The following is a 26,363-nucleotide window of genomic DNA, read 5'->3' on the forward strand; positions in this document are numbered from 1 at the left end:
AATAGTTATTTAATTATTACTATTAACAGTGGGAAGTTTTCTTTTAAATAAGATCAAATAATTAAAAAAAAAAAAAAAAAAAAAGATAATTAAAGGAATCATTTTTGGTATCGGAAAATTGGCACAAATTTTTCTGATTCCTCCAAAAGTCTTGATTTTTCTCTTTCCGATTCTGATTAATCGTCCCAACGTTAACACTTCCTCCTTCTAATGCTTCCTCAGTCAGTGACATACTTAATTTATATATATTTATATCTGAAACGCATAAAAAACAAGTCAGTTACTATAAAATATTTTGCGTTTCAAACTAGCTTGGAGTTCTGGTCATTTGGTGAATGAATCAAAAGCCGAATATGATAATTTAAAGTTTGACACCCATTTCCCATGTTGACATGCATTGAACAGCTTTTAAAAATTTACTCCCAAACTATCTCTGACCAGGTCTTTATTTATCCCTCTTTCTCGAATCCATCCATGTCGCTTCCTCCTCTAATTTCTTGGCTTTCTTCTCCCAATTAACCCTGCTACCTAAGCTATACTGCATCTATTCTTTTAAGCATTGTTTTTACAATGTGACCAAACCAATTGAGTCTCCTGTTTTGCACACATTTCTCTGTTATATTGTGCTCCAATGGTGTCGTATCAATGTTGCGCTTTTGTGTGTGACATGTTACTAATGTCTATAGTGGGCTTCTTCACTATCTGAACCAGATGTTCTTGTCTATCTATCTATCATATATATATATATATATATATATATATATATATATACTAGCAAAAGTACCCGTTGTTGACTGGGTTCAAAAACAGCCTACAGAAAATGGACTCTGATTGATGAAAGTATGATAGGTTATGAAAAGGAAGGGTTGTAAATTTGGGTGTATAAAAACTGAAGCAAAATATGATGAAAGTAAAAATAAAATAGATAAACTCCATAATTTATTATACCATACCTGTTCACACTGAAACACTTATCACAATATTCTGTGGATCTATATTAAAAAACCTTGTTAAACTTTGTGACATATTTCCATTCTATGGAGGTCAGGTGCAAACGAACACCCCATAATTTTATTATACCATATTTCTTCAAACTGAAACATAATTATCAAAGTATACTTACACAGATAGATATGAAAAGTCTTTATTAAAGTGTGTGCCTATTCCCATTCTATGAAGGCCAGGCGCGAACACAGATCACACAATTTTATTATACCATCTCTATTTAAGTTAAAACATACTTATCAAAAGTAGTATTATGTACATCTATATCAAAAACACTTGTAAACGTTTTTTTTTTTTTTTTAATTTTAATTTTTTTTATTTCCATACTTTGTGGACCAGGCGTGAACGCAGACTCCACAATTTTAATTAACCACCGTTCTGCCAGATCAAATATACCCATTCCTGTGTCTCGATACATCTTCTATCATTATATGTAATCAGTTTTTTAAAATAGTCAACCATATAGGAGCCTATTCGTGACCACACACACAGCTTTATATTATATATATATATATATATATATATATATATATATAAACTGTCTATTTCACGGTCCGTGATAATTTTGTGTAGTTTTTGATGTGTGTGTGTCATACATTGATGATGTACCTGTTTTTCTGCTGTCTTTCAGCCAAATCTTTGGGAGAAGGATTCTATGTAAATATAGACGTTTCAAAGAGAGACTAAGACACTGTGTTTTTTTTCTTTGTATATAAATATTTTATTTTATTTCTTTAGTCGACATTTGCAAAGGAGTGATCGACGATCTTTGCTTGGTTGTTTAGTTCTTGTACGTCTCACACTCTCCCCCACTCCCCACCCCCTCCCTTGGAGAGGAGACCCCTTTCAGACCATCTTCTTCCGTAGACGTCCTCAATTCAACTCAACAATTTTCCCAGCTAACCAGAATGTGTGACACACATACTGCTGATGTTGGTCAAATATCTTCTAGTGTAACTTGTCCAGTTTACACCTCAACATATTTTGACAACTTTATCAAAACATAGCTTCACATCGCATCTCTTGTTTATTTCCAGTTAGTTAGATACAAAGATAGATATATTGATAAACAGATACAAAGATAGATAGCTAGACCGATAGATAGATAAATAACAGCTAATTTATCTTCTATTATTCAACTATGTAATGTCTGTACTGTTCACATGTAATCTCCCTCTGAGGTTATCAGATTTAGGCCTGTCTTTAAGACATATGTCCATTTTGTTCTCATATCATTTTTTTTTTCCATGAAACATTTTGTTTGCAAAAATACGCTAGACATTGAGTCTAAGTGACATATTCTAAGAATTTCTGAAATAAGTACCATGGGTATCCTCCAATTACCTTCTAGATATCTATAATGAAATATGGGTTAGCGAAAAAATTCCAAATCTCAGGAGACAAGCAACAATAATGCTCACACCCAAGCTAGGAAAAGACTCCAATAATCTTTAAAACCAACAATCAATGGCATTAACTAGTTATCTCTGTAAAATTATGGGAAACTTGATAAATGACAGGTTAACATGGTGCCTGGAATCAAACAATTTGACTTTAGTTGCAGTCTGGTTTCAAGAAAAGATCTACTATTGACCATTTGATCAGATCGGAGACTTTTATTAGAGGTATTCATTAAAAATGAGGATCTCCTTTATTTTCGCCAAATTTGGAAATATTTTCAAATTTTCACCGGTAGGCATATAGCTCCACTTCCTTGTAGATGCCTGGCAAAGTCTAAGGGAGGAAACCTTGACAAAAATCTGGTTTGGAGTCCCAATAGGCAGATGGTAAAGCAGTAAAACACCTTTCCGGCAGCTTCTGCAGCTGCACCGGCTCCGATCTTATTGGCTTGCCTTCCTGTCGAACTCTGCGATGTCGTGAGGAGGATCCTGGTAACTGGGTAAATCTAGATCTTATCATCCACTTAGGCCTGTATCTGGAGGGGAAACTCCTGCTCAGATTGTATAGCCATACCAGATGCTGCAGTGCGCTAGGTGAAGAAAGTCATCATTATCATACCTGCACAGACAAATTCATCATTGGAGTCAATCATTTATCGATAGTTTTTTTTCATTTCAGAAGTATGAGTTTCGATGTAAGGTTTATCTCTAAAACATAATCTTCAACCTATTCCTCAGCCATCACCCCAGACGTACTTAACGTCATTTAAACCCAGAGTTGAAATCAGCCTCTGGAAAAGACATCCAAGATGCAATGTTTGCTGTCTTTTAGAAAATCCAATTTTGACTTGAGAAAACCTTCAACCTCTCATCCTGAAATCCATTTAATCCTGGAAAACGTGCACACAAACATGTAGACAACCAAAACATCCTCTTTTCATATCATCTTAGCATTTTTGGAATCTGCTTTATTCTCAAACCCTTAATTACCAAAGTTGTATCATTATCCTTTTCCTTTCTCTGGTTTATTCTCTCCTCTTATCATACCTACTTCATTAATGTGCCGGTTAATAAATTATATATATTATTTATACAATCTTCTGTGTCATTGTTGTTTCTTCAGTATCTTGTATTTATCGATATGTTTCAAACCTAGAATTGATTTCAGAAACAGATAACCACTTAAAAAAATTTTTTTTCATATTTGAATTGAGAAAATTGTCTGACGATAATGTCTCCTTGTACTACATGTCACAACCAGTTTTTTAATATTTTTTTTTTTTTTTTATAGAAAAAGGGTGTTTATCCTTGGACCCGCTCACCATGCACGACTTTATGGCTGTGCTCTCACGGGGTTGGAGAAGTATCAGACCCCTCTATATGATCTCACTGTAGATAGTAAAAGTAATGTATCTTCGGGTTTTACTTATTTTTCTATTTATTTTTTTACTTATTTTTTTTTACTTATTTTTTTTTATTTGTTTTTTTTATTTGTTTTTTTTATTTGTTTTTTTTATTTGTTTTTTTCCTTGTTTTTTTGACTTGTTTTTTTTTGACTTGTTTTTTTTTGACTTGTTTTTTTTTTGACTTGTTTTTTTTTTGACTTGTTTTTTTTTGACTTGTTTTTTTTTGACTTGTTTTTTTTTAACTTGTTTTTTTTTTTTGACTTTTTACTTTTTTTTTTACTTTTTTTTTTTACTTTTTTTACTTATTTTTTTTTACTTATTTTTTTTTACTTATTTTTTTTTACTTGTTTTTTTTTACTTTTTTTTACTTATTTTTTTTTTACTTTTTTTTACTTATTTTTTTTTTACTTTTTTTTACTTATTTTTTTTTTACTTTTTTTTACTTATTTTTTTTTTACTTATTTTTTTATTTTTTTTCTTATTTTTTTTACTTATTTTTTTTACTTATTTTTTTTTTACTTATTTTTTTTACTTTTTTTTTACTTTTTTTTTACTTTTTTTTTACTTTTTTTTTACTTTTTTTTTACTTTTTTTTTACTTATTTTTTTTTTACTTATTTTTTTATTTTTTTTTTACTTATTTTTTTATTTTTTTTTACTTATTTTTTTTTTACTTATTTTTTTTTACTTATTTTTTTTTACTTATTTTTTTTTACTTATTTTTTTTTACTTATTTTTTTTTACTTATTTTTTTTTACTTATTTTTTTTTACTTATTTTTTTTACTTATTTTTCTATTTATTTGCAACTGATGTACATTAAAAACCTGTCTATTTCAATATATGTATGTACAAATAGCTGTTTGTGTGAAACAGTAAGGAGAGATAATCTAGCATGTAATTTAAATGAACACAAACATCAGAAGCAAATGCCTGAAGTATTAGAATTATTTGTAATGTAAACTGTTTTCTCAATTTACTAATAAAAGTTTATGACATAAAACACAACTACTTTATAATCGTAAATTGAATGCGGGCGAATCTCTTTATCCTATTGTTTACTTTCATTTAATCATGTTGACACACCAGTTCCCGTCAGACCATTGAAGTTAAGCAACATTGTGGCTTGTCAATACTAAAATGGGTGACTATTTAGAAATTCCAGGTGCTGTAGTGCTCTCTGCTTATCTTGGCATTGTTTCCAGTCAGTTTTGGGTTTCTCTTTACCATTCGATTCAAGCAGTGCCGATTCAAGAGAGCTGTGGGGTTAGGGATTGCGAACCCTTATCTCACGATTACATGCACAGCTACACTTACAGGGGTGTGCATTACCTCTTGCAACTGAATGGGGGCAATGCACTTTTACTTACGTTACATAATGAGAGCTGGGGTTTTTTGAAAAAGTTACAAGATCAAGATCAGAAGTGAGACTAAATGTTAGTCACAAAGCCGTATCATTTCCTGGGGAAAGATTTGCAATCCCTGGCGACACTCCCGCGGAGATGACATGTCTGAAGGCTGGTTCATAATAAGAGCAGCATGCAACATGTAGCAGAAACTGGCTATCTATCTATGTATCTGCCTGTCTCTCTCTTTCTTTTTTTTGCACATATACAAATTGCCTCGCTAATGTTTTTCTGCTGCTGTCTTTTATTTTTTTTAAATAAACCTTTTTATATAAATATTGGAGTTGGACTGATTGTATTCCACAAACTATCAACAATCTGGGTTCACGATGATATAAAGAATTGGAAATTACAACTTTATCTAATTTAAAAAGTGAAGTCTATTTTTTAAACCTTTGTGATTAATGGTTTTCAAGAAAGTCAATGTTTAATTCTGATCTGACAGTTTTTGTGAAACGTTGGTGCATGTTCTTAACAAAAAAATGTATCCTTTTAATTTCTTTAAAAATAAGCGTACGTGTCTGAGTAATTGTATTCCATAAACCATTAACAACCAGGGTTCACAACAGTGACCTAGATGTATTAGAGTTCGTCTACTTCTGGGTAAGCTAAACTGCAGTAATTACTCCAGGCAATTTTTATAACCAGTAAGAACATAGTGCAATGTTATATGTGAGTGAATGCTGGATATATGGTGGTTCTGAGTGTGACCTTAAAAGAGGTCCAGTGGTGAGACAGCTTGGGGGCTATGAGGAATGTAAAGTTGTCTCTTAGTTACCATTGCTCTCATATCCACTTTGGCCCAGAATGGTAATATCTGTGAGGACATCTGGTGCTACCAGATCAGGCTGTCTAAAGATACTGACTTCCTGACTCAAAATGCACCAAACATTGATGTTATTGTTTTTGTTTTTTTTTGTCCTTTCCCTTTGATAACCTATCATGATCTGCAAAGTCAAAAAAACGAAAGAAACAATTTCGTTCTACAAAACAATCAAACCAAACACCATGAGTAAATATTTGAAGATATAAAGAACTTAAAGAATGAAAACCTTTTCAAAATTACTGGATTCAACATTAAACAACTCAAGAAAGGGTTGATATGCTATAAAACAAAACAACCAAATCACTGATTCAGTCTTTTTCTAGATGCGGAGAAATGACATGATTATGATGTGGTGGATTTGTGTTCATTGTGATGAGTTAGTTTTGACTCCATTATTGAGGCTGAATTTGCTCAAACTGGGTTCAATTCTCTATTGCAACCATTTGCTGTAGAATGGAGGTCTAGTTGGGTAAATAAGATATACACATATCTTGGTTTAGGGTAACCAAGGAAAAGGTTAAAAAGGATTTGGAGTGACTTGGTGAAAAAATCATCTCTAACATTGGCACATTGAAACCAAGATAAATGAGAAAATCACTTTGTATCGTCATAGCCAGCATGCAGCCCATGTGGGAAGAGACACTTTACAATGGAAATGATGAGACAGTATAAAATGAATTGAATAGCAAAAGATTACTAAACAACTCTTCAGAGATATAAAAGTGACAGATCAGTTATATACTGTTAGTTAGTGTCAATTTCAGAGCAAAATAAAACTTACACATGTTTCTGGGGAAAGAATTCAGTTACCAGATAAATATCCTCCTTTTTAGGACAAATTGCGAGATTGCAATTTTTTATTGTTTAAAGGTTTGAATATTGAGCTTCCTTTTTACTTTGGAAATTGATTTTCGTAAGAATTGATGGTTCTTGTCCAGAATTCTCCCCCAATATTAAAAAAAATAAAAATGAAGAAAAATTTGTATGATGTTCATAGTCGTGACAAAACTATCATATTCCAAAAATCACATAAATTGATCAAATTGTTTTATTTTTAAATAAGAAAACCAAATTGAGTAACCAAAGAGCGACTGTTTTGTTTGCCATTTTGGAAAGTCTTACGAAAACTGATGACTCAAATCTTGCAAGTTTGAATTATTTTTATGTTGTAATGCCTATGAATTCCCATTAATCGCTTAAAAATGATTTTCTTTATAAAAATAAAAACACTTGATCAGTTTGTGATTTTTGGAATATGATATTTTCGGGTACATATACCATACAGATTTTTTCTTTGGTTTTGCTTTTCTTTTAATATAGGGGAAAATCTGGACAAGGACCGAATCGATTTGAGCTATATAAGAATTGCTACCATTTTATGTGTGTGTGTATATATATATATATATATATATATAAATCATTTTGAATGTAGTTCACAAAGGCAAAAATGATTATCCATTTGCAAGACTTGACGCAGCCAGTTTTTTCACTTTGTGTGTATTTAGAGAGAGCCTTACAAAGGTGTTCAAGTCATTGGGGGTGGGGGTGGGGGTAAATTGTGTATATATTTATGAGCTTCTATTATCATCTAGTGGTGAAAGTATACAAGTGTATACATGTTGTTTGTCTTATAAATAGGGCTAGGACAACAGCATATTCTTTTCATTGTTTTGACTCTCGAGTATGTGTCCGTTGATATCTAAGTATGTTTTTATATAGAGTGATGTGGTTCTCGGTTGATTAACTCTGTCAGATATATACTTGAAGGTCAAAATAATGAAAAGAATATGCTGTTGTCATCGACCTACTTATGATCGTCTAGCTAAAGTTCGGTGTGTGTGTGCATGTACATTTAAATACAGTTCATGATGGGACAAATAATACACATTTAGAATACAAAGGACGAATTTTATTTGGGTTTCAACATCAGGCCAATCAGGAACATCTGGTCCATCATTGTCCTGTGTTGACAGAAGTTGCGATGGAAATTCTCTCCAAGAGACTACAAAGCCTCAGGTTTTATTTTCAGCAACTTTTTATTCCATGGTGTTTTTTCCCTTTTGAAAAGTTGCAACGCTAATTCTAATTATCATTTCTGACACCCTTTACTCGGAGCCATCACGATCTGAAGACCGTCTCTATACCTCTCCCAACTCGGAGTGACTCTAATTTCCACATATCTCAAAAAGACCATCTCCCCTTATAAATGACATCATTAGTATGCATCACTAAGATAATCACCTGATGTTTTTACATGTCATTATTTCTAAGTTGTCAACTAAATTGTTATGATAACATGTTTAAGTTACATTCATAAATTAATGTAAATATCTTGATTATTCTAAAACCTATTTTAGCTGACAAAACTTTTGTGCTTGAATAGTCATAATTAATCATTGACCAGCCACCTTTCGGGGTTGCCCGGTCAGTATCTAACATTGTCTGCATGTTTCCATATAATCTTGTGATGTTCTGCTTCTTTTTCTAACGACACCTATACCGGCTGTCTATTTCAGTATACCAAGAACTCTTAGCAACCGGACATTTAGAAGTGATGAGCCGGGAGACGGATGAAGAGGAACACAGCATAGAAATGCATTTACCTTTTATAGCTAAAGTAATGGAAAGGTAAGCCTTTAAGTTTTCTTCTCTCTTGGATACCATGTGTTCAACAAACTTGCCTTTATAGTAGTTGTTTTGAGCCAGCTTTGCCCGGGAAATATTACTTTCATTCCCCCCCCCCCTCCACTGAACATATACAAGTTGCAATGCATGCAGACAACAAGTGTGCTGTAGGAGAAATATTTAACTAAGAAGAGAGACCACTCAAAAATGGGGAAATATATCTGAAATAGAATTTGACCAGCCAGAATTTCTCTACTTGTTAAAAAAATTATTGCCTCTTTAAATAAGTATTCATGTAAAAAACAAAAAACAAAAAAAACAACTTAACCAAAATATTTTCTTGTTACATTATGCATTATAACTGTTCCTTTTTAAGTTTATAAAAACATCATTTACTTGAATCATCGAAAACGAAAATGTACAGCTATTCACACTACAAATTTACATTTTTTTTTTTTTTTATTTACATAGGCATCACCACTTATCAAAGGCCACTCGAGGATAAGAGCTAAAGAGTGTACAGTAGTCAATTGGACAATATAATAATCGTTAGTAATAGAAATTCAGTAAATTTGTTAACTTAAGTAGAACAGCTCACAAGAACTTGTTTACGTTGGACTTGAAGACAACCATATTGTAGTCAGCTGGTATGCAGGAAAACAGAAGATAGTTCCACAGGCGTGCAGTTCTAAGAAAGAAGCTTTGTTCATGGAATCTACATTTAGGTTTAGGCACAAATAAAGAGTGGGGGGGATTATTGATAGTGTTTACAGCTAGAAGAGTGTTTCTTGTGAAAGTTTGGCGAGGAGGAGATAGAGAATTGCATCAACAGTGAGATCTCTACTGGATCGATAGAAGGATCCCACCATTTTTCCAGCAGCCTTGGCAACATATTTGATGTATGTGTTCCATTTCAGATCAGGTGTAAAGGTCAAGCCCAGAAGCTTGTTAAAACATGAAGCCTCCCCAAGACGAGCCTTTTCTACCATGGATAATTATAGTTATCCAACTTTGCCTTATTTTTTAAATCTACTGCTATTTTTATTATAACTAGCATGGGTGCCCGGCATTGCCCGGGTATTTGGAGATGTATGTTGAGCAAAAAAAAAAAAAGAAAAACGGTCAATTTTTTAAAAATTTGACCCCTATATATAAAAAAAAAGTGGTAGTAGGAAGGCAGGCTCGAACCCGTACCGCAAAGGAGGAAAAGAACAGGGTAAAACCTAACGTTTATGCTGTTACAATCACCGCCAAACCGGAAGCAACATTTTAAAAAATTAAAGCTAGACAATCTAAAGGAGAGGATAACTTTAAAAAATATCGGCGAAAAAAAGTGACACCCCCCTGTAGAAAAGTGCCTAGTTGAAGGGGAAGATATTAATGTTTTTAGCCAATTTTTCAATATTTGTCGTATGAAAGGTCGAACTTTAAAACGATACTGATCCTGGTAAAATCCGTCGCCTCTATTGAAAGTTTAAGGCAGACATGCAAACAGACATACATTTATATATTGGTAACTAAAAATTTTCGACCCAAACTGATGAAAAAGCTTGCACTATCTCTGAATACCCTTTATGTAAAATTTCAAATATTTAGACCAGAAATTGTCTGAGTAATTTGGAAGAGACCGCAGAGGTCAATTTTTTTTTAACTTTGACCCCTATTATGACCCCTTAAAATTTATTGTTTTGGGCTCAAATCAAGTTATTAAGTTAGATCCATGTCCAAGTAACCTATATCTAAAATTTCAAGTGCGTAGATCCAAAATTGTCGGAGGAGTTTGGTAGAGTTCTCAAAAGTCAAATCGTTGAACTTTGACCCTTTAATTGCCAAATTTCTGGCCAAAAACTGATCACATCGATTTTCCCAAATCTAAGTAACCTGTTTATCAAATTTCGAGTCTATAGACTAAAAACTAAACTACTAACGGAAAGACGTTTGAATTTATTTAACTATTTAGAATTGGCAGGTGCCCGTTTTAATGACTTAATGAGGTCAACTTTTTTTATTTTTATTTTCGTAAGATGTTGGGAGGGAAACCAGCTCCCCATAACAAGGGGATTGTCCAAATTGAATAGCAATTGTCTGATATAAGGAAAATTTCCACATTGATCAAAGTTGATTGCTTTTGGACATTTCTGTTGATCGCGACTGGAAAAATATCGCCAGAATTAATGTCGCTTTTATTATACGAAAAAGCCTAATCCACATGCGGCGAGCGAAAAATGTTGAATATTTATCTTTTCAAAGTCAAGCAAATTAAAAAGACAGGTGACCTCCATTGTTAACTCGTAGATATTATGATTTCTATGTGATATAAAAAGTTTTGTGAGCCAACCGACCGCTTCTCGGAAAAAAGCCTTTTACAGACATACACAAAAAGCGAACATATATACACACATTTTCGCTTTTATATATATAGATTAAAGACTATTGAATTTTTTAATACTAGCCTGGGTGCCTGGCATTGCCCGGGTGTTTGGAGGTGTGTTGAGCAAAAAAAAAAAAAAAAAGTAGTAGTAGACAGACAGGCTCAAACCCGTACCACGAAGGACAAAAAGAAAGTAAAAAAAAAATTGATGCGTTAGCTATTACACCAATCGCCAAACCGGAAGTGACATAGGTTTAAATAAGGGCTAGACAATCAAAAAGAGGCGATAATTTTTGAAAAAAAACGGCGAAAAATGCGATTCCTCCCTGTAGAAAAGTGCCCAGTTGAGAGTGAAGGGATTAATGTTTTTTGCCAATTTTTCAATATTTGTTGTCCAAAGAGTTGAACTTCAAAATGACACCGATCTTGTGAAAAATCCGTTGCCTCTATAAAAAGTTTTTTCGAGACATACATTCATTCATACATACATTTAAACAGACAGGTGAGATTTATATTATAGATTATTTCAATTATTTGCCATTGTCTTGTATGAAATGATGTTTTAAACCAAATTGCATGAAAAACAAAATCTAACTTATAGGTGGGTCATTTAAAAAAATAATGCACCCTATTTTTTTTTATTAAAAAAAAAAAAAAATTGAAAAGTTATGAAGACAGGAATAATACCATTGATATGAGTGACCTTTTGTGCCCCAAAATTTATTTTTATACATAGTCACCACCATTCTCAATGCACTTTTGCCAGCGATGGGGTGGTGGCTGTGCATGGACGTCCAGAGCGTGCTTTGTCTCCACTCCGAAATTGATGAACCCATCTCCTTACTGTGCTAATATCAACAGACGCCAGTAACTGTTGATGGGTTCAATTTTTTTCTGCATGAAGGAATTCAATGTGCATCTCTGCTTCTGACATGACAGCTTTTTAGAGTTTCACACTGTCAATATCTGCAACAGAAAGATGAAACTTTCAGGTCAAGAATGCTTATCAATACAATTTGCAATCCCCTCTGATCCTTTTGGGTGGAATAAAATAGGAGGCATTATTTTTGAATGGCGAAAATCCTTCAAGCAAACATCTTTTAAACTTTATAAATTCATCAATTTTGGCTTATTCTTAAAAAAAAAAAAAAAAAAAAAAAAAAAAATTAAATCCTCCTTAACTTGATTGAGTTTTGTTTGTTTGTTTCTATTGATTCCTTTGCTGCTGTTAGTGTTAATCATTTTTTTTTTTTTTTTTTTTTCTTTTCTCACTAGTAAAAAGGGTCAGTTTACTATTGTTCCGGTTCTTGTTGGATCGTTACAAGGTGAAAAGGAAAAATCTTATGGAAAGATTTTTGGCAGTTATCTTTTAAACCCGGAAAATCTCTTTGTTGTTTCTTCTGATTTCTGTCATTGGGGTAAGTTAAATATTTCTTCTATTTGTGTTTATCTTGTGTTAAATTATTTGCTGTTTTGACTTTAGTTGATGGGATGTGAAGTATCTTTTAACCAATGTCATAACAATTATCAAATGTTGCCTATAGATATTTATATTATCATATTATCTAAATGAATTATGTTATATATTTTATATTGTATTGTTATATATTTATATTGTATTATATTGTATTGTATATATTTTATATATTAGATATTTATATATCATATTATCTAAATGAATTGTTATATATTTTATATTGTATTATATATATATTTTATATATTAGATATTTATATATCATATTATCGAAATGAATAATTGTAACCATCCCCCCCCCCAGTATATCGTTATTGCTTACTTTATACAGTTGTAATTTTGCATTGTCGTATTTTATTTTATATTTCCAATATTTTTGTCAACAGTAAAACAGTTGATCTTGCTGGGATACTAAGAACAGATACTGTGCTTTAAAAAAATGTATTTATTTCTGAAAATGCAAAAGTAAATTAGGTACCGGGCCATTCAAAAGTGCTGGGGTGGGGGTGTCTATGGTCATCTTTGTCACTGTACCTTATATATGTCTATCATTTTCCTAGCTAGAATCTTCAATCACCATAATACCACATTCACTCCAGAGGTGGTCCTACTTAAGATTCCCAAATAGTTTTTTTTTAAATAAATATGAACACAAATATATAAATCGTTTTTATCAAAATAAATTCATTGGCATGGGGTGAGGAAAAAACAAAATATAAACAGATGTTAATAAGATCTTCCCAACCCTTTCTAAATGGTACACCGCCCACTGTTTTCCGCCTTGATAGGAATTAAAAACAAGCGGGTTGATCTCTAAGTGGGTTGAAATCTAGATGAGAAAAAAAAAAAAATAATAATGTGGGATAGTTGGGGAGTATGTGATGTCCTCCCAAGATTTGCCCAAAGACACTGTTTTTTTTTTTTCCTCTATCATTTCAAACGTTTGCTCTTGCTATAATGCTGAGAATAGATACTACACTTTGATCTTTGCCCAAAGGCAAGACACTGTTTTTTTATGGATATGTATTTTTAGATTAAATTATTTTTCTTTTCATTTATTATCTTTTAATGAGGGTGCATAATGTTCTGTTGTCATAAGAATTACCTCCTATTTTTTTAAGGTGGTTGGAGTAATCCTCCTAGGTATTACCTCCTTTAAGGAAGAGAGTAATGTAGTATTTGTGTTGTCATGTGATCATCTGGGGGTGGGGATACTCATCTTCACAGCAAACAAGGCATGTTGCCACTTGGACATAAGGAGCTACTATTTGGGACCATGCCTAAGAAAGATTAACAAGATGTTGGTTTGTGTTACATTTGAACTTCTGCATATCGGTACAGTCAAAGGAAGCAGGTAGGAAGAAGAAAATTCCAAAGTCTGGCTGTTCAAAGGAAGTAAGCTATTAGAGTAGACAACTTTCCGGCATTTAGGGACCTTATCAGTGAAGGGGTGTGATTTTGTTGCTAAACGGGTTTGTCGGGGATATGTACGTCGAGGGGGCACAAGTGCAATGAGTTCAGCAGAGCACATTCCACTAAAATGTAAAACAGGTACTGGGATGCAACGTTGCAGCCATGGGACGGGTTGGAGCCTAGTTGACGAAGTGGGACCTATAAGATTAGAGACTTTTTGTTTTTGTATCCTATCCAAGAGGGAGAGACTCTGGGTACATGCACTAACCCAGACATAGCAATAATACTCCATGCATGGGTGAATGGTGTAGAGATAAAGGATACTCTCAGGTGTGAGTAGTTTTCTAGCACGATAGAGGAAGCCCACCTTCCTTGCAGCAGCTTTCGCAGTGTCCTCAATGTATTTGTTCCAGTTCATATTTCCTGTGAAGCTAAAGCCGAAGAGTTTGAAGGAAGAATTCTCAGGTGGGGAGTTATGTCATGGATCTCGGTAGTTGTAGAGGCTTCTTGTAATTGTTAAAGGATAGATTGGTAAAAGATAGATTGGTTTTACTAGCATTAAATGTTACCATCCATTTATGGATGCATTCCTATTATGGTCTGGAGATCATTTTCTAATAATTCTGCCCATTGTCTTAGATTTGTGTACATCTGTTCTTTCCTCATGCAGGTTAAGTTGTATCATCAGCAAATATACCCATCTCGGACACAATATCATCGGGGGTGAGGGGTCATTAATAAATATTAGGAATAATACTGGTCTCAGAGCCACTCCTGCATTAATGTTATATTGTTTGGATAAATGTCCATCAATGACAACCTCGGTGGTCCTATTTTCTAATTTAGTATTCGTCCAGTTATACTGTATGATTTTTCATTAGCAGCTCTTCATGCCAGACTTATCCAGTGCATAGTATATGCATTCAGAGATGACTGTTAAAATATCTGCAGTAGAATAAGATTGCCTAAATCCATACGGCTTATCAGAAAGAAGATTAGCTTTTGCGAGGTGGTGGACTAGTGCTTGATTAAGGTCTCAAAGATTTTAATAAAGAGGAACAGGAGACTTATAAAATAATAATTGAGAGGGTCAATCCTTTCACTAGAATTCTTCTATACTGGTACCACAGAAGCCATCTTCTAGCCATTAGGGAAGTAGGATTCAGCAAGGTATTTGTTGTAGAGTTTTGAAAGTATAGGGCCTAGCTCGGCTGAGCATTGGAAGTGTTTAAGTTTTTTATAATCTTGCAGACATGAGAAAGGTGATTTTTCAGATCATCAAGTGTGACTTCAATCTGCATAGAGAAATTTGGGAGGGGGTTGTTTGGAGGCGAATCGCGAGGCAAACAGTTCTGCCTTCTCAGTTGCTGTGCATGCTATCTTCTGGTTGTTGGATAGTGGGATAATTACTGATTGCCCTTTATTCACTACACTATTATAAATTTTTCAGAAATCATGAGTTCCTATCTTCTGCAGTTCTATGCATTCCCTGATTATTTCAGCATGCCTTTTGGTTGTGGCTATTTCTCTCTTACAATTATTTCTAGCATCTGTAAATTTTTGCCTATTTGTATTTGACTTATGACTTACAAACTGGCGGAATGCATGGTGTCTTTGTGCCATAGCAGCTGCACAATCTGTAGTGAACCATGGGGGAGAGTGGGGCTTGCTATAATACTTGTGTGTGGGAACATGTGCTTCAATGCCCGCTTTGCACCATTCAATTGTCTCCTTGATACACTGTTCAGCAGGAAGAGAAAAGATATTGGTCTATTGAGCATCTGATATGTTCTCTAATCGCTTCCCAGTTAGCCCTTTTGTAGTACCTTGTCGTTTTGAGTAATGGCTCCTCACCCTGGGGTTGGGATTTAAATGTGATATCTATTAATGCCACTAAAGTGGTCTGCGTTTCCAAATGGATTGTGGGCATTAGTTACTCTGGTACTGTGGTATGAAATCCGTCTAGAAGTGAAGCTTGCTGGTGTTCACGATCTGCTACCATGATACACTACTCCAAGGCATTACCTTTTCCTTTTATGGGGTAATCCTCCCAAATATTAGCTTTATTGGGGGTAGGGGTTATAGTACATGTTCAGTCTCCATAGGGAATAGGGAGGGTAGTGTTCTGTTATATCATGCGCCTAGGCATTAACTTATTCTGGGGGAGGGGGTGTTCATCATAATGCAATCTTCTCAGTCATTACATTTTTCTTTTTTGAGGTCAGTGAATCATGATTTCATGTTTCCAGGCTATGTGACTTAAGGGAGCATAGTTTTGTTGCATAAACTGAAATGAATTAAAATGTTGATGGCGTAAAAGATAAACAATTTTACTTCTGTTTGAGTTGAGATCATTTGTATAGATTGAATGAGTTTTTGAAGCTGTGGTTAGATAGCCATCCTGAAAGTGCATCCCCCCCCCACACACACACACACACATGCACACACCTCTCGAATATCCAGACAGTAAACTAAAACTTATTCAAGAGAAATAAGTTCAGCTTTTGCTAACCAGCAGAACATTACCATTATCGGCCATGGGTAGTGTCTATCAGGCATGATGTCTCCACAATGTGATGTATGGAAGTGGAACATGACCAGTGAGTTTTTTGCAAATGCAGAAATGATATGAAATGATATGAGGATGTTATAATGAATATGTAATGTGAATCTTAAAGACAGGTTTAAGTCTGATGAGCTCAGAGAAAGACTGCCTCCTTACAGTATAGGGAGATGTGTGTAGCACAGGTTTCTTTGATGGTATGGCCACGTTCAAAGAATGGGTAAGAGTTCTTGGATCACTAGATGTACAAAATTTAAGGTAGAAAGTTTAGTTTACAGAGAAAGGCCAAAGGAAGCATGGAACGCAATAATAAGAATGCACTCTAGAGTTGTAAGCCATGTTTAGTTTCAGCACAGTTTCCGATGGTTAGTTGTTCTACACAAGTCCTGGAGGTGACTGAAGATTACTGACTTCCTGACCTAAAATACACCAAACATTGACATTTCTTTTCTTTCCCTTTGCAAAACTCAATCATTTTCTGCAACGTCAAAAACATAAACAGCAGTTTTCCTCTATGAAATAGCCAAACTGTAACGTTGTTGATGCATTTTAACATGGACTGAACTTGCAAAGAAACAAAAGAAAGAATTTCAACACCAGTTTTTTTTATTTCTTTTTCTTTATTATTTTTTTTAATTTCTTTTTCTTTATTATTTTCTTTATTTCTATTTCTTTATTATTTTTTTTATTTCTTTTTCTTTATTATTTTTTTCTTTTTTATTTCTTTTTCTTTTTTATTTCTTTTTCTTTTTTATTTCTTTTTCTTTTTTATTTCTTTTTCTTTATTTCTTTTTCTTTATTTCTTTTTTATTTCTTTTCTTTTTTATTTCTTTCTTTTTTTATTTCTTTTCTTTTTTATTTCTTTTCTTTTTTATTTCTTTTCTTTTTTATTTCTTTTTTTTTTATTTCTTTTCTTTTTTATTTTTCTTTTTTATTTCTTTTCTTTTTTATTTCTTTTTTATTTCTTTTTTATTTCTTTTTTTATTTCTTTTTTTATTTCTTTTCTTTTTTATTTCTTTTTTTATTTCTTTTTTTATTTCTTTTCTTTTTTATTTCTTTTCTTTTTTATTTCTTTTCTTTTTTATTTCTTTTCTTTTTTATTTCTTTTCTTTTTTATTTCTTTTCTTTTTTTATTTCTTTTTCTTTTTTATTTTTTTTTATTTTTATTTCTTTTCTTTCTTTTTTTCTTTTTTTCTTTTCTTTCTTTTTTTTCTGTTTCTTTTTTTCTGTTTCTTTTTTTCTTTTTTTCTTTTTTTTCTTTTTCTTTTTTTTCTTTTTCTTTTTTTTCTTTTTCTTTTTTTTCTTTTTCTTTTTTTTCTTTTTTTTTTCTTTTTCTTTTTCTTTTTTTTCTTCTTTTTTTTTTCTTTTTTTTTCTTTTTCTTTTTTTTTCTTTTTTTTTCTTTTTTTTTCTTTTTTTTTCTTTTTTTTTCTTTTTCTTTTTTTCTTTTTCTTTTTTTCTTTTCTTTTTCTTTTTTTCTTTCTTTTCTTTTTCTTTTTTTCTTTCTTTTTTCTTTTTCTTTTTCTTTTTCTTTTTCTTTTCTTTTTCTTTTTCTTTTTTTTCTTTTTCTTTTTTTTCTTTTTCTTTTTTTCTTTTTCTTTTTTTATTTCTTTTTCTTTTTTTATTTCTTTTTCTTTTTTTATTTCTTTTTCTTTTTTTATTTCTTTTTCTTTTTTTATTTCTTTTTCTTTTTTTATTTCTTTTTCTTTTTTTATTTCTTCTTTTTTTATTTCTTTTTCTTTTTTTATTTCTTTTTTTTTTCTTTATTTCTTTTTTTTTTCTTTATTTCTTTTTTTTTCTTTATTTCTTTTTTTTTCTTTATTTCTTTTTTTTTTCTTTCTTTTTCTTTATTACCGGTCGTTTTCTACACTAAGCTGCCTAACACATATTTTCCAAGCAAGTAATAATATGGTCTCATTTTTGCTTTTTCCCATCGAGGTTAATTAAGTTTCTTAGTCTGCAGTTATAACCAACAGTTATGTCTAATTTGTTCTACTGTAAACGATCGTTTGAAAATCTTGTTAAAAGTTTGAAGGATAACTGAGTTTTGTATCTTGTTTAAAAATTCCTGTTGTGCCGTTCAAGTCTCATTCTCATTGCCACATGTTTTGTTTTCCTTTCAGCTTTTCTTTCCCTTCTCTTCTTTCGATCCCATTGTGAAATCATGCTTGCACCATGGCTTGGTCATTTGCATACGTGTCAATGGCTTTGTTGCAAAACCAAACAGAAAAAATATTTGTATATATAGAGTTTGAAGCATTAAAAATTTTTACCAAATGACTGGATTCTTGACATTAAATAGATTCAATTTTTGCATCAACCACAACACACATCAGATTTAAATTTGATACAATCGTCAACTAAATTGGATGTACAATTTTTCTTTTCTAGAGGCTACCGCCCTCAGACTTAACATCATTAACAAAATGACGAAAAGGTGGAGAGGGGATTACAAAGTCTTCTATGATTAGTGTGAATACTGCTGAAAATTTCAGAAAAAAATTAATTTGTAAAAATTATTTTTCAATTAATAAAAAAAATTAGATAGCAATACTTGTTTTTCTCAAATGTTCAAATTAAACCATACGAAATAATGCTTTTAAAAGATGTCAATGTTTGTTTTTAATTTTGTTTTATAGGTCGCCGGTTTAATTACACATTTTACGATGAATCTTATGGAGAGATCTGGCAGTCTATAGAATACCTGGATAAAATGGTATGTTTAATATAAAAAAAAAAAATTATAAAAAACTAACGATTCTGTAAATAATAATAAAGGATAAAATTAGCAGTGCCATATTTAATGCAAAGGAAATCTTATTTCGTTGTCGATGTTAAAACGTCTTTCATTTTTAAAAAATGCTTTTCACAAATTGTTCACATTATTTTTGTATACAAATTATTCAAATCGGTTCAGTTTTTTTTTTTTTTAATTTCATGTTTTAAATTGCTATAACACAATTCAAGTCCATTCAGTAACAAATATCTACCTACTAAGGAACTTCCACCCATGTTTGCCCTCCTTGAGTAAAACTAAACTAAATGTAGCCCACATTACCCACCCTTATGTCTAGTAGCTGTTCTAAAATTCATAATGATTCGTTAATTAGTTTAAAAGTGAATCTTGTACATACAAATATGTAAACATATGCACAAACATAACTTTATATAGAGATGAAACTGAAAAAACTCAGTGATCCATAGTTTGATTTGTAATAATTTATTTTGGCCACATTCTGTGGTTTCTTCAGACCAATTATAAAATTACATCTGGAAAATAAACTTGACAACCTCCACCCCCACCCACAAGCTACCTCTTGACAAAAAATATCCCAAAAATTTGTTGGTACAATATAGTTAAATCAATTATGGAATGATTAAGATATATTCATTTTTATTTATTTTACTTATATAATAATTATTCATATAGTCGGCTACACTGATAAGCCGTAGATATGGTGAAACATGTGTCCATGGAAAACTATTTTATAAGTAAAATAAAATAATCTTAAGCCCGAGCACAATGGATCAGTAACTGTTCAGCTAATTTTTATATTGCTGGAGAAAGCATCAGAATTATGATCAGTCGTTCAAAATAATTGAGCTTTTTCATTTGGTTGGGATCATCTTATATTGATACCAATATTTATATGGACTTCAAGTTTACAGTATTGTGAAATCTGTAGTCTGAAATTATTTCAAAATTTCCTTGATTATGTATATATAGATATGTCAATTTTAAATTTCAATGATAAATTCAGTATGAATTATCTTCCTCTGGGAGATAGGGAGTTAATTGCCCTTAAATCTGAATCACCCTATATTTTTGTTGTTTTTTATTTATTTTACTTATAAAATAGTTATCCATATAATCAGCCATGCTGATAAGCTATAGATACAGCAAAACATGTGTCTATGGAAAATTATTTTATAAGTAAAATATAATGATCTGAAGCCCAAGCACAATGGATCAGTAAGTGTTCAGCTAACACTTATATTGCTGGGAAAAGCATTGGAATTATGATCAGTCGTTCAAAGGTAAACACAATAATTATCCAGGAATATTTGCATATGTTTCAAGAATTCAATTCAAACACAGCTAAAATGTGAGTACGATCATTTCAGATATAATAGCAACTTTATTAATAAATACTCACTCATTATCGGCACAAGGGAGATTGGCATCAAATTGACTTTTAAATCATCATAACCAATGTTATTATACATCGAATTGATGGATAATTGGAAAAATAAGTGGATGTGAATCCTCCTTGTATTGATGAAAGAATTGGATATTAATAAAGTTGATATGGTCTCTGAAACAATTGTACACAAAGCTGTTATTGCTTGAATTCTTGAAACATACAAAGTGCCTTTAATAAGTTTCCAGACTTTTTTGTACAGGCATTTAAAATTGTTGTAGATGCTTGCAAATTCAGTATGTAGTTGCTATACATCTTATGAGATGACTGACCAATTTTTATAATTTCAGATTCAAATGAACAGCTACAGCAGGTATTGGAATACACTCTACTAAAGCCTGATTGTCACAGCTGGTGAATTTCAAAAATGCAGTCTGGACATGAGGACACTTTAAAAGAACGATATGCAATAAAATTGTGTTTAAAACTTGAAAAAAAATGCCATAGAAACATATGGAATGCTTCACTCCTTTTGGACAAGCTTGCATTAATCGAGCATCGGTTTTTGAGTGCCATAAGACATTCAAGGAAGATAGGGAGTCTGTGAGCGATGAGGTGTGGGAGGAGTAAGGAAGTCAGAACACCAGAGTTGATTTGCCAAATAAAGGATTTCATGAATAAAGACCGTCATGTGACTACAGAGATAATAAGTGCACAGTTTGATGTCAGTGTAGGAACTTTACACACAATTATTCGTAAGGAACTGAAAATGTGGAAGATTTGTGCGAAGTTTGTCCCAAGGATACTCAGAGAATATCAGACGATTTAACCAAGATGGGCATCAAGACAGTTCCTCACCCTCCCTATTGCCCAAATCTTGCTCTTTGTGACTTTTTTGTTATTCCCTAAATTCAAGGACAACCTTCGAGTCTGTCGTTACGAGACAATTAAGATGAAAGAGGCTGTGACAAGGGTCACTGACATGTTGACACAAGAGGACTTTCACGAGGCCTCCAAGAAGTTGTTGGAACGATACAACAAGTGTATTGCAGCCGGAAGAGATTACTTCAAAGGGGACTAGAGATTCATGTGTGTACTATCAAAAGTATCCACACGAAAAATGTCTGGAAACTTAAGGTACCTCGTATAAAAATGATCATGTATTTGTTTTATCTTCTATTTATTTGTGAAAAAATGTATTTAGTGTGATTAAAATATATAGGAAAGGAGTCCTTCATTTTTTTTTTCATTTTTTTTTTTCTCTTAGTTTAATTGCACAAAATACATGCTAAAATATTTTTCAGTTTTGTGATTGAGTTATAGTTTTTGAAAAAATCCATTTTAAATGTTCCAATTAGCTGTAATTGACTCACCAAATCACCCTTATCTCTTACTTAGTTTGTCTATCACTCTTCCTCTCTCTACACCTGTTGCGTTATTTAATGTATATATAATTTTCTGGTTTTCACTTTTCAAATGCTTGTGAAACTATATATACACTTGACAATTCTTTGGTCAACACAGATGAATTTGTCAACGTAGAAGTTTATTTACAATTAAATTTTTGACCATCGACAAAAAAAAAAAAAATGGAACATAGCAACTACATTTAGTTGTAAGAATGGGTATTAGTGGCAGACGACGGCAGAAAAATATCAATCACGCTGGACTACTGTCAGTCCTCTCTCTTCCTCTCTCTCTCCAGTTGTTTATGCTAATTGTCTTATAAAGACCTCTACCGATATTCCTGAAATGTAAATATAAAAAATATTTGGGTTTTTTTTTTTTAAATCTGTGTTGTGTAATCCTAACTTCCTGACCTGGGATGTAAGCCTTTCTTTGTTTTCAGTGCTAATTACAATTCCAATTATTTTTATGGGACACAACAATGTAGATCAAAGTCCATCTGGAATATGTGTGTGTGTGCACCTCCAGTATTATTGGCATCACCCTAGCTCCATATCCAACCCTTTCACTCTTATTTTATACCATTTCTATAACTCTTTCTTCCATAATTCTCCTTTATTTTAGTAATAGTAGAATTTAATAAGAAAGGGAACTGCAAAAAAATGATTCCCCCCTCATTTTGCTAGTCGCTCACATCTATGATAAAGCCTATCTGCCAGGCTATTGCTATTTTGACTTTTCATTGTCACACTTACAAAAAGATAAATCCATTTTTTAATCTTTCAGGTCTGTCTTGAATTCAGCATATGAGGGCATGAAGCAATTTATTATGAAAGCAATTTATTATGAAAGCCAAAATTCTTTTTCTTTTTCAAGAATCTTCTTGAACATTCATAACTTTGTATCTTTTTGATCTTTGTTACCAATACACACGAGTAATATTTCTTTTTTTTTTTTTTCTTTCAGGGAATGAATTTAATTGAAAATATGGATGCGAAGGCGTTTTCAGATTACCTATCGCAATATCAAAACACCATCTGTGGTAGACATCCTATAATGGTTCTTCTTCATGTAAGTGATATGTATGTGTCACATGCAAAAAAAAATGTCTAAGGGTTGACACAACATATATTGAAAAAAAAAAACTAAAAGAGCTTGAAAAGAAAAAAGAATTTATTGAATGGATAAACAGTGAAATCACATATTTACAAGAAAAAGGGTGCAAGGGAGATAAATGTGAGAAATAATAATGGTACTTGTACAGTTTAATCAAGACATTCAAAAATGAAAATATCAAAAAAAGTTTAAATTGTACATATCCGTTATGGAATAAAGTTCTCCGAAAAAAATTTTTCACTTAATTTCATCAAGTAGTTTTTGTTTTACAGCGAAAAAAAAACAATTTGTTACGATACCGAGCAAAAGGTTCGATTTTTAGAAAGAAAAGCTAGCATTAAACATGGGAGGGCGTGTTAGCGCTTTAACTGGAGTTATCTCCCCGTGACGTTTCTAAACTTCAAACAAAAATTAAGAATAAATCCAAGATGCCTGCCTTCAATGCGCTCTCATAAAAATGTCTTTTTCCGCTGTAAAAAAAAAAAAAAAAAAAACTGCTCTATCAAATTAAGTGAAATTTTTTTTTCGGAGATCTTCAGTTCAAAATGGATACGTACAATATAACCTTTTTTTTTTTTTATATTTTCATTTTTTAATGTCTTGATTAAACTGTACAAGTGCCATAATAATATATTACTTTGGTCAGAATATAAGATCAGAAAATCAATATTTACCAAGAGTCCTGTTCTTCGGAAGGGTGTTTGCGATTGGCTTGTTTCAGAAATTACAACCAGATTTTATCTCAGGAATATAAGACGGGGTCATAAATTGGTGAAAGGTCACCCCAAAATAGCGTTCCTTCTCAGAGTTGATTTAATAACTGAAGTTATTCTTTATCTTTATCTGTGCCTAAATCAAAACGTGGATTCCATGAACAAAGCTTCTTTCTTAGAACTGCACGTCTGTGGAACTCTGTTCCGTCTGCCTGCTTCCCACCTGACTACAACTTGGATGTGTTCAAGTCCAACGTTAAAGAATTCTTAATAAACTCCCCCCCTTAAGTAAACACTTCATCAAATCTCCACACTAACGTAATGTACTTGCGATAACCCTTATCCCTGAGTGGCTTCCAGGCCTTGATAAGTGGTGACCACTGTGTAAAAAAAAAAAAAAAAAAAAGTTATGATACTATTAGCGTCTACTTATAGTCGTTGAGTTTCTAAAATGGAACACTATAACTTGGAATTTTCTGGAGCCCTCAGAAAAAGAACAGAATTTTGAACAGAACTCTTTATATAATCCATGGAGTTAGCATGCTCTTGTTCTGTCGTTCTCCTAAAATTTATACTAGAATTGTCTGTAAGGACCCATGGCATAGTGGATTTGCTAAAATTGAGTTGTAAAAGGTCTCTTTTCTAGGGGTTGAAGTTTAAAACTTCAATGTTTAAAAAAAAAAAAAAAAAAAACCTGAAGAAATTCAAATGTTTATATTTTCCAGTCTTAACATAAAATTTAGTGCATTTTTAGAATTATTTTTAAAAAATAAAGAAATTTAAGAAAAATCTTTATGCTGCATGTACTCTTCACGGAACGAAGACGTCATATTCCAAACATCACGTGGGTTTGACTAATAATTTTTCTTTGTCTAGTAAACAAAAATATTTAGTTGTCAAAGGTCAACTAAAGATAAATTTGTCTGTAGAGCTCTGTTATTGTTTTTGACTTTTAATTTTACTTGTAATTTGTTTTAAAGGTTGACCTCTGTATATTTGTAATATTTTTAGAATCATTTTTCCTTTCTTTCTTTTGTAGGCGATCGAGAGCATACGAAGCTCCAATGATAGCAATATGAAAATGAAATTTATAAAGTATGCCCAGTCAAGCCAGGTGAAGAGCATGCGGGATTCGTCTGTTAGTTACGCATCCGGAGCCCTCGTCATTCAGTGACGATCATTCCGCTTTTATGTTTTTTTTTGTTTTTTGTTTTTTTTTCTCTTACATTCTGCACCTCTCCTTTCTTTTTTTTTCTTTTTTTTTTTTTTTTTTTTTTCCCACACCCATTTTTTTATGTTTTAGGTTTTATTTTCAAACCTTCAAATCTTAAGCTTTGTGAAAAGCGTTAAGATCTTACATTGCTGCAAAAGGATAAGAGAACCTAACGTTGCCTTTTTTTTTTTTTTTTTTTTTTTCTTGTTTGTTTGTTTGTTCGTCTTTTTCTGTTATTCATTAGTAAGTGACCAGACTCACAAGAACTTTTTTAGGGCAAAAAGCAGGAGTGTCCAAATCCAGGCATATCCAACAGAGTTGGTGCATTGCCTGATGACTAGTGGCGCATTTGCAACCCAGGTTATAATAAGTTCTATATAAAAAAAAAAAGAGAATGCAAAAACTAATATCGGCTTTGTTTATTTTCTTTATTGTCTCCCTTTGTTTTATTTTTCTGTTTTCTTTTGAATTATCTCCCTTTGATCGAATTCGTTTTTAAAGGTAGTTTATTTCAAAAGAAAAGAAACGTTTTTCATTTTCTCTCTTGTTTCTCCTTCCTTCTTATTCTGAATGAACATACCCAATGTGTCTCTATTTACTTTCCTCCCGCATAAGAGCAGTGTTAGATAAGGTTGGCTTTTAATGTGGGAGGAAAATCCAGCTTCCTATCCACTGTTGATTAAAGGGGGGGGGGGAATAAAATTACCTCAGTCTAGAAACATTCCTCCTCCACTGTCCGAGGACAGAACAGATGAAGTGCAGTATTAACAAATATTACACTTTATTCGTTATTAAATGATCAAACTTGTAAGGATTTTTTTTTGGGGGGGGGGGTAAATGCAGAAGTGTCCAAGGCCAAACCTATCTAACAGTTGGTGCATTAAAAAAAAAAAAATACATAAAATAGCTAGTCTTTCTTTCTTTTTTTTTTTTTTTTTGCTCCGCTCAATTCATTTTCCAGAAATTTCAGTAGTTTATTTATAAATGGAAACAAAATATATATGAATATTGCATGAAACTAGCGAGACCCATGGAAATTCCACAGTTGCATTCTTCACTTCATTCTTTATATATTCCCACTGTGCATTCTATGAATATCTGACACCCCCCCCCCCCAACTGTATCGTTGTACCACCTTCCTTTAAACTAAAATATACTTATCTAAGTACTCTTGCTATGGAGGGTGGCGGCGAAAGAGGGCGGAGGGTCTATCTTCAAAGCTCTTGTAGGAGTTTGTGATACATTTCCATTCTTTGGATATTCAGCATAAACGCAGACCCCCTTCC

At 32.3% G+C, this 26,363-nt stretch overlaps 1 protein-coding gene across 1 annotated transcript in view; it reads left to right on the forward strand.

Moving 5' to 3' along the window:
- LOC145256230 (protein MEMO1-like) overlaps nucleotides 1-25,484 on the forward strand; it is a 94,568-nt gene extending 69,084 nt beyond the window's left edge. The window contains exons 4-9 of the mRNA XM_080114873.1: nucleotides 3,697-3,809; nucleotides 8,557-8,668; nucleotides 12,312-12,454; nucleotides 19,126-19,202; nucleotides 23,002-23,106; nucleotides 24,904-25,484. Of these exons, the coding sequence (XP_079970999.1) occupies nucleotides 3,697-3,809; nucleotides 8,557-8,668; nucleotides 12,312-12,454; nucleotides 19,126-19,202; nucleotides 23,002-23,106; nucleotides 24,904-25,038 (685 nt within the window). The 3' untranslated portion in view covers nucleotides 25,039-25,484. The remainder of the gene's footprint in view (nucleotides 1-3,696; nucleotides 3,810-8,556; nucleotides 8,669-12,311; nucleotides 12,455-19,125; nucleotides 19,203-23,001; nucleotides 23,107-24,903) is intronic.
- The last annotated feature ends 879 nt before the right edge of the window (nucleotides 25,485-26,363 follow it).

Source organism: Euprymna scolopes, chromosome 32 (assembly GCF_053919585.1).
Source record: "Euprymna scolopes isolate OS-2025 chromosome 32, ASM5391958v1, whole genome shotgun sequence".
NCBI classification, from domain to species: domain Eukaryota; kingdom Metazoa; phylum Mollusca; class Cephalopoda; order Sepiida; family Sepiolidae; genus Euprymna; species Euprymna scolopes.